Source organism: Nansenia antarctica, assembly GCF_963989245.1.
Source record: "Nansenia antarctica genome assembly, chromosome: 7".
In the NCBI taxonomy this organism is placed as follows: domain Eukaryota; kingdom Metazoa; phylum Chordata; class Actinopteri; order Argentiniformes; family Microstomatidae; genus Nansenia; species Nansenia antarctica.
Genome location: NC_137677.1, coordinates 57,876,013 through 57,885,908, shown reverse-complemented (window position 1 = coordinate 57,885,908; position 9,896 = coordinate 57,876,013). Strand labels below are relative to the sequence as shown.

General features: G+C 41.5%; 1 protein-coding gene across 1 annotated transcript; it reads right to left on the bottom strand.

Annotated features, from left to right (window-relative positions):
• Positions 1-522: 522 nt before the first annotated feature.
• On the bottom strand, positions 523-4,828 carry LOC308162816 (putative methyltransferase; the record flags this gene model as incomplete). The annotated part of the gene is made up of 6 exons (XM_080536956.1): positions 523-622; positions 945-1,082; positions 1,386-1,489; positions 2,485-2,701; positions 3,820-3,980; positions 4,718-4,828. The coding sequence occupies 6 exons, from the start codon at positions 4,826-4,828 to the stop codon at positions 523-525; spliced, it is 831 nt and encodes a 276-aa protein (XP_080393082.1).
• Between the last annotated feature and the right edge of the window lie 5,068 nt (positions 4,829-9,896).

The window sequence follows — 9,896 nt, the reverse complement described above, 5'->3', positions numbered from 1 at the left end:
GATAGGGCCAGTATTCACTTGGTCAATACGTGTTATAGTATGACCACAGTAAGTTGTTCATCTATGGAAGCAGTGTGCTATCTATGGTATTGTTCATAGCATTGAAATGGGGGATAACAACAAGAAGCTGTTCAATCTGGCCACCCAAGCACTGTGATGTCATTTTCCCCAGCAGAGGCCCATAGACCCACACCCAAACTTCAAACAGCCATCCTGTTGAAAATCCCCCATGCCTCATTACCCAGGAATCCACTTATGGAATAGGCCTGTTAGAAATGACATGAAAAATAATACAGCTGCTCATTCAAGCATAAAGCTCTGCACAGGTGTCCAATACACTGTGTTTGGATTGACTGTGTTCGCGTGCCTGTGTGTGTTTGTGTGTGTGTGTGTGTGCGTGTGCTGGGTGTTTTTTTTCTCCCTCAGAGGTGAGTCTATGGGACAGATATAAGACAGGAAACCACAGAGAGTTTTTAATTCATATACCTTGTTTACAATATTTGGCTGTATGTAGGATACATTTCATGAGTCATCTACTGGCTTGCATGCTAGGAGGTAGAAATACCTCACTCCCACCACAACTTCTGTCTCCGACGAGGACACCCCCATTGCAGTCAACAGCCTAGAGAACGAGTGAGAGAGAACGAGTGAGAGAGAGAGAGAGAGAGAGAGAGAGAGAGAGAGAGAGAGAGAGAGAGAGAGAGAGAGAGAGAGAGAGAGAGAGAGAGAGAGAGAGAGAGAGAGAGAGAGAGAGAGAGAGAGAGAGAGAGAGAGAGAGAGAGAGAGAGAGAGAGAGAGAGAGAGAGAGAGAGAGAGAGAGAGAGAGAGAGAGAGAGAGAGAGAGAGAGAGAGAGAGAGAGGAAAGATAAATATTGAAATTGCACAGACCAAACCAAAGAGAGCTGTTATACTGTAGGTTTTAGAGCAGGAGAGGGGGGACCCACTTGTTGGTGATGCGGTCGGACAGAGTCCTGGCCTCCCCTGGGTCCTTCTTCAGCAGGGCCTGGTAGCTGGAGAACGACTCGACCATCCCTATGTAGCTGGACAGAGGCATGAGCTTCTTCACCCACACACACTCCTGCCTGGACACATCCGTTCAACACAGCATCAGTCAAAACAACACTGTGGCGTGAAATCATGAATACAATGCAATTATAAGGGTGCTCAGTGCCTCACCACCAGCAACACACCCAACAACATTACAGTATGTAGGGAGAAGGTCATGACTGTCATGTCATTGGGGAGGTCCTTTGTGGCTCAGTTAGTGGGGCTGGTGCTAACAATGCTTAGGTTGTGGGTTCGATTCTCGCTGGGATCACACAGAAAAAAGGATAAAAGCGTAAGCTAAATGGCAAATATATACAGTATAATTACAAGGACCTCACCACTCCTTCTGTGTGTAAGGGATGGACTTGTAGGTCTGCTTGTAGAGAGCCACTGAGCTGGGGCCCAGGTGGGGGTTGCGATATGGAAGAAGAGCAGCATAAAACTGAGGAGATAAAAATAAAAATAATATACATCAACAATATGTTATGTATGCCCTTACGGAATGAACACCTTCTTTTCACATAGAGATGCCTTCTGAAATTCAATGTATGTCATGGTACAGTATAATGAGTACAAAATAGTTGAGTTCAAAGTGCTTTACATACAGCATAAAAAAATACAGCAAGAGGAGGAATTGTAAGAATATAAAAATTACAACAATAGATATACATATAGAAATTAAATAGCATAACATTTGACAAGATAATAGACAATGAACAAAAAAGATATAGATAAAAGTGTTATGTCTACACGTTTGCAAACACATTTAGCCTATATTTACAGTGAATTCACAGCACTTGGATTAGGCCATTCAGCATGTTTCAGCCTAAACTCATAACTGCTGCAGATATAAGAAGTAAATAGATAAAACATTTAATAAGATAATAGTTACAGAGAGTTATTTGGCTCTGGTGTAGAGTTATCTACATGAATATTGTAGCCAGCAATGATTAAACTAATTAGACGGTTGGGGTGGTCTGTATACAATTATGAAGAGGATTCGAAGGGGGCATTTAAAAACAACTGAAAGATATTCAAATGATAAACATTCTCCAAACGATGTCGTTTTGCAGTTAGAACTGTCTCTGAAAAGGGAGGCGGTTCCACCTCCATTCTTATGGGATCCAACAACATCTAAGGTTCTAAAATGGGGGGGGGCTGACTTTATTATTATTATTATTATTTGAATAATTATTAGTTTATTTGGCAGGGACTGTGTACATCAAAGAATGCACCAGAATTAGCCAAGAAGGCTAGTTTTCTTCCGTAGTCCCTGAACAGCTTTGACTTATTGACTCAATAAGAATTGAGCCTTGCCTTGTTATCTTTGTCCAGCCAAGTTTCAGTTATAAATAAAGAATCGAGTTCATTCATCTAGTCCACTCCACTGTGTTTTGACATGAGAGATTGATCCTTTCCTCGACAGTTTGTGCTCACCTCCCTGCAGACCAGGCTGAGTGTGTGGGTACAGCAGTCTCCATAGTGCAGCTCCATGTCCATGGTGTAGTTGAGTAGGGCCAGGCCGCCGCCGGGCTTCAGGACCCTGTGGGCCTCCTGCAGGAACCTGGCATGGTCGAACCAATGAAACGCACTCATGGCCGTCACCAGGTCCACCGAGCTGTCGGCCATGGGGAGCTCCTCAGCCGGACACTGTCTGTGCAGAGAAACACAGTGATCAGGGCCACAGCTTAGCATGTCAACATGGTAACACTCTACCAAAAACATACAAACTTACAATACGTTATGAAGGCATTATAATGCAGTACAACTGTTGGTATTTTAAGTAAAGTGTTACTGTCCGCAATGACAACAACACAACAACTTATTTTAACACATTTCTGTTTATGTAATGAAAAACCCTTTATTTCTGTCACTTGTACACTATAGCACACAACTCCAAAAACATGCCAGGGTATTGTCATGGCATACAGTACAGGAGTATTGGCAGGCTGAACACCAGTACTAAAGTCAAAGCTTTCATTGCGTCACTGAAGGAGGAGGCATGCAGGAGAAAAACAAGGCTTCCATTGTTACAGTCTTAGCCATTGGCCTACTTCCAGTGTGTCAACAAAGCATTCGGTCCCAATGGCGCCCCCCTTCTCCCATGGACTGAAAGAACAGTAAACTGCAAGAAAATACAGTGACAAGACAGTGACAACTTCTGTGTTTAAGGAATATTTTCATTGGTGCAATCAGTCAGCAGATCCAAAGTCCAATGTCTGGATCTAGCTGTGAGGTCTGAACCGAGAACTGAGTTTTTCCATAGGTCCTGAATTGTGTTAGCCCTTTGATCTATCGCCCCGTCTGAATTAGGATACAAAGTATTACCCTCTGTATGTTAATTGGTTTGGTTTGTGCTTGTCACACCTAATTATTAGACTATTCACAGTCTGAATCTCTGCATTACAGAAGGAACAGTACAGAAGTGAACTCGACACCACAGTTTGAGGGTCTCCTTTATATTGGTGCTATTAGGATCTATTATTAACAACTTTGAGTAAACTTAATACACCAATATTATACCACAGGTTATGGTCACTCATAAACATGGCTGCTTTTACAGTGTAGCACAATGCCACCAATAGTTGGAGAGACTAAAGCTTCTAAATGCTGCCTTTTAACTTGTATCAAACTCACGCAATGCATTTAATGTACTGTAGGCATATAGGGTTTGGGTCAACATTAGCGTTATGGTAGAGTGGGATCCTTATTACAACTCTATAATCCCATCCCAAGGATCCCGGTTAGACTTTTTCTTAGCATCATCCTGACCTGTAGGAGATGTTTGGGGCGGAGGCATGCTCCTGGGCCAACACTAGTTGGGCAGGGCTGACATCAGTCCCCTCCACGCAAGAGAAGTAAGGGGCGAGGAGTATGGTTCCCTGACCTGACCCACAGCCCACATCTACTGCCAGGTCAAAGGGCAAGGCCTTCTGTGAGGACACATAACACATTATGCCTAAGATATCACAAGGAAATGTGAACATCTTTAAATGTCAACAGATCTTCAGATTATTTGGAAACACCCTTCTCTCATTCAAATACATAGTGTGAAAACACTAACTTAATATGTCTGTAATTGCATAATTACTTCACAGACCTCCACAGAGGAGAAAACACAACATTGAATAGTTGCAGGTTCCGCTGTGTAATTATGAAGCAGCGCTTCCTCCTCCCGGCGCGTACGAAATGATGAGTAAGCAGCTCCAGTCATAGAGAGCCAACGTAAGCTGTGTTTGTTCTAGCCCATTGGTTGTGATTGGTTGTGTATTCATTCAGGTGTCATAAAAATAGTCACCACAGCAACTTGTCCTGCCCCATTGAGGCCTTTGTCCTATGATGTAAAGTCCACATGTCCCCTCCTCTTATGAATCAAGTTCTCAACCACTGATAAGACTGTACAACAATATTTTAAACATTTTGTCAAACATTAACTTGCATAAGAGGAAAACAGCTACAATCTTGCGGAATATTGCGGTAGAATTATCCTACATCCCTTTGAATTTCATTCACGATAACAAAGTGTCAAGGGCTGACAGACAGCCGACAATTATGTAGTAGTAGAGATTATTATGTAGTTCATACCTTTACCGTATAAGGCTATTACCTGATATTCTATTTCAGTAAAAAAAACAAAAAAAACGGTGCGATAGATGTATTATGTTTGTACCTTGTTCTGCACGAATGCCACCACTTCTTCTATCATCTGTGCTGAGGGAGAGATCCTGTACTTCCAGTATAAGGCAGCATGCTCCTTACCTTCAAACAAACGAACGGCCATGGTGCCCTGAAATACAACACTGTATGTCCTCTCAACAGAGAGAGAGAGAGAGAGAGCTGCTTCATACACACACACACACACACACACACACACACACACACACACACACACACACACACACACACACACCACAGGGTATATCTTGGAGTTCCAGAGAGAGGCCTGTGTAGAGGGGGCGGTCCTTTGCCTCCATGGGTATGTGGCTTGTTTGTTAATGGAAGGTTTCAGAAGGGGGCCATTGTTACAGGGGTCGTGCAGACCTTTGTGGGGTGTGTAGTGCCTGTCGGAACCAATAAGACATCCTGTGGAGGGGGAGGGGGAGGGATCACACTATTGTTTTATAGATATGGTGATGTTACTATAGCAATTAACTAAGAGAGAGTGATCGATTTATGGGAGAATTCCATCTTTATACATTTTGGTTGTTTCTCTTGCTTTGACAAGCTGCTGGCTCTATGAACAATTAAATAACTTACTAACTTAGATATCAGATACCACTATTAACTTACTAAGATACCCTTCATGTTATCATTGAAAACGTGCTTCTTACTTCAGGTTATCATCAAAAACTAGCTTCTTGCAATGATGGATAGGAGAGTAACAACCTTCACTGGCAATGCTGCTGTTGTTGTTCTGTTGATTACCAAGTATAAAGATGCTGCCTTGAGCATCAGAGAAGACAGAAAGCCACACATGGTGCTGGACTACAATGGGACAATGGGAGGGGGTGGCAACTTGGACAAGGTCACAGCCACAAACAGGGGTGCAAACTGATGATGGCCCAAAAAGGTGACACACATTTATTTTTTTTATTTTTTGGGGGGGAGGGGGGGGGTTAGGGTTAGGGTTAGGGTTAGAATAATAGATTCTGTAAGAATAATAGATATAAAAAGGTGAGCTGGTTGTCCTCAGTGGCTACTTAGTCTCAGGGTAACTGCAAACTGAGGTATAACAATATATACAATAATCAATAATTCACAATAAACATATTCATTCTTCTTAGAAAATATCTTATTGTAACGTTACTTAATCTAATTCCCAAATGTACAAAGTTACTATCTAATTCCCATATTCCCAAATCACAATACACAAATCTCCTATCATTACTACAACTGATTCTCCTTTCTCCATCCATAAATCTCCATCTACAACAACGTCCCGGGCAGTTGCCACTACTGCCTTTACCATGGTAACCAGGGCAGTGAAAGATATGTGTGGTAGCTCAAGCCAATGGGCTACCTAGCTATCCTTACCGACACTGAACAAAAATATAAATATAAACATTTTTGTTTTTGCTCCAATTTTTCACGAGTTGAAATCAAAGACATACCACTTTTGTACACAACATTTCTCTCAAATTGTGTTCCTAAATTTGTTTAAATCTGTGTTAGTGAGCACTTCTCCTTTGCCGAGATAATCCATCCACCTGACAGGTTTTCATATCCAGATGCTGATTAGATTATTGCACAGATGTGCCTTAGGCTGGTCACAATAAAAGGCCACTCTAAAATGTAAAATTTTATCACACAGCACAATGCCACAGATGTCAAGATTTGAGTGAACCTGGAATTGGCATGCTCCCACTACAGAATTAGTATATTACACCATTACTCACTCCATGTATATTGTAAGAATATGGGGAGCACATTTTCATATTCTATAATAACATCTTATTTTAAGATTTCAGGGGTAGTGTATTTCGATAGACCAATATCCTCTATCAAATAATGCTCCTACTATAGAATCATTTTATATTACACCACTCTCACTCCATGTATGTATACTGTAAGAATATGGGGAGCATGTTGAAATACTGAATTCAGTTCAATTCAATTCAAATTTGCTTTATTGGCATGAATGTCACAACAACTATTTCCTAAGCATTGTGCATGCACAGAAACGCTAAGTAGCATATCTGGATAGCAGGGGCGTGTCCAGGGGGTGGCCTGGGGTAGCACGTGCCACCCCTGAAATCTGATTGGCCACCCTAGGTGTCACCCTGATTGATTGGCTATCTGCCTAGTCACTCAGAGCAGAGGCCACTTCGCGCCACGAGACGAACTTTTCGATCAGAAGAACACATTTTTGATCAGCGGTGAGGTGTGCTGGTCTTGGCGCTCCTGAAGAAATGTGAGTACCATTAATAACGTTAGACTTTTGCATAGCTACATATTCGGTTGTTAAGTCGTGACGTGTTTCCGGGTCCAACGTTGGCTGAGGCGCTGTCTTCGAAATGCCGAAATAATAATAATAATAAATTATATTTATATAGCGCTTTTCCGAGGCTCAAATACCCTGACAATATGGAGAAAACGGGAAAGTGCTGTGTCCCTTGTTGTATGAATAGATCTGAGTCTAAAAAACAATTAAACTGTCATTCTACCGCTGTAGTTCACTGGTACTCTGGTGCGGGGAATTTCTGGTTTGGACCCGGAAATGGCTAAACGTCACTTTTGACGTCAGACTTAACAACCGGATAGGCTACGGTGTTGTGCTAGTGGTTAAAACGTTTTAGCTGTAACATTATATTTTGTAGTAGGCTACTGGTCTCTCATCATCCGATCTCAGCTTGCTAGCAGACCTGTCGTCAAAATGCTAGCTAATGATAACGTTAGGCTATAGGCTAGGTAATGTCAGCTATATACATTTGAATGCTTGAGTATATGTTTTGTTTGTGTATTGTGCAAGTTATAAAGTGACATGTGTTATGTGATGGTTAATGTTACAGTATGAAAATAAATCAGAGCATTCAGGGTTTCTTCCAAAGAAAAAAAAACAAAAGGGCAGAGCAGCAGGACAGAGCAGCCAGAGCTAATGTTAGTCAGTCAGAGGATGAGAGTCAGCTGGAGGATGTAAACCCAGTTAGCCCACAGCAGGAGCCTCCAGCTTCTGCTCTACACATGGGTATGTACAGGGCTGCCAAGTTTCAGCAAAAGTTTGGAGTGAGATTTTTTGGCGGTGGAGCGACCCAAAACTGTGCACGTTTTGGCAGCGGCGGCCCCTCTCTCCCACCCAATTATTTGTGCTAGTTTCCTGCAATTTTACATGTTGTTCATAATAAACCAGCACAAGAAATGAAAATAATTAACATTTTATAAAACAAGACAAAAATGCAGACAATATATCATATTTATGAAATCTTAATAAACAAATACAGTAGCCTACAGACTCTAAAAGAAAAATGGGCCCCATCAACAGGACTCAGCCCCTTGGTCAGCAGCAGAAAGACACTTGATCATCATCTTATATACAGTGCATTGCTCATAGATGGCTATCATGTTATACAGTACATACCAGGGTTTTTCCTGGGTCAGAATGAGGGCTTGGTGGTTGATCTTGTGCTCGCACAGCGCACCCACATTTTTTTGGAGGGGGCCCCAATTGTGTTGTATTTGTATTGTAAATTGTAATTATTATGAATTATTATTATTATTATTATTATTAATGTACCTGGTTATGTTACAGTAGAGAAACAAAAAACAGTTACCAAAACTGAGTATTTACTAGCTAAGATTGGCGTGGTGAAACCGAAATTAGTAAATAACTAGTTTGAAACTAGCTAGTAACAACTAGGGGTTTAGTAACTACTAAATGCCTGCATTTAGTAATGACTTACGCCAAATTGGTGCAACCCAGTCCAGTAGGCTACCAGATGTACGATGTTGTAATGTAATGTATGCACATATTTTGCTACCACGGTTGCCAGACGGAATTGACAATGTCCAGCCCAACCGGTCTAAAAGCTGCCGAATCCACCCGTCCAGTGTGACCAAAAGTAGCCCAATCTGGCAAAACTGCTTGCTACGTTCTTGCAGCTCGTGCGAACACAGGTTCTTCCATCAGCGGTCGCCTGCCGCTTCGATTGCAGACTCAAGTTAACGCGCGTGCAGAAAGATGCCACGAAACTCATGTCGGGTAGCTTTCTTTCAAGGAATTAAAAAAATAAAAGTCCCGTAAAACAATTGTTATTTCTCGCCGTGAGAAATAGAAGTGCGGCGTGAGAGCGTGACAACTGGTTGAAATGCGTGAGACTTGGCAGCTCGTATGTATGTAACATTCTGATAGCTCCAGATTTATTTTTAGTAAGCACTTATTTGATAACCGTGATAATGTAACATTGTGATTAATTGCTATACATTTAAACTAAAGCTGAATCTTGTTGATTAAGCCTGTATGGGTATTCATATTGTATTCATTTGAGTTTGGTAGCTAACATAGGCCTACTTACAAAAAAGGCTGATTTTCTCATTATGATGACCATTTCTGTGTTTTTGTAGAGTCAAACAAGGATACTGATGATGAAGGCTGCACATCAGCTTCACCTGCACATCAGGGTATATACAGTATACAATACATACAATATAAGCCATCTACTTCTCTGCTTTCAGGTTGTTATCAATACAACTATTACTATTACCGGTACTATTAATACTAATATTAAATTGATACAACTATTACAATTCCTGCATTGCTTTAGGTGTGTCTAGTCAGCCACTCTCAGTCTCAGACTATGATACTGACAACGAGGACCAGCCATCAGTACCTGCAGTACCTGCATTTTCCTGTGGGGACAGTGATGTGGCAGGCCTTGTTGCCCCACGTGGACCTCCTGGTATGCCTTAATATGTAATTTTTCATATTAAATATACTGTAGCCCGTTTAATATATTGTACTACTTAAATCCTTTCATCTATGTATTAATGCACCAATGAGTACTTCTGTCTCAGAGACTTGAAGACAGGATCTGATATTTCACAGTCATGGGCAAAAGGTCCCACTCAACCTTGGCAAAAGATTTTTCCCAAGACTGTCCAAGGTGAGAAGATTTATTTTTTAGTAAGCACTTATTTGATAACCGTGATAGTGTCACATTGTTATTAATTGCTATACATTTAAACTAAAGCCGAATCTTGTCGATTAAGCCTGTATGGGTATTCATATTGTATTCATTTGAGTTTGGTAGCTAACATCGGAGTGCAGTCCTCCCACCTGCTCGCCTGCGGTGTCTCATGTCTTTTGTGGATGTGTCTGTGTTTCCCGGAAGGTCAGGTGTGAGGAGCTCCCAAAT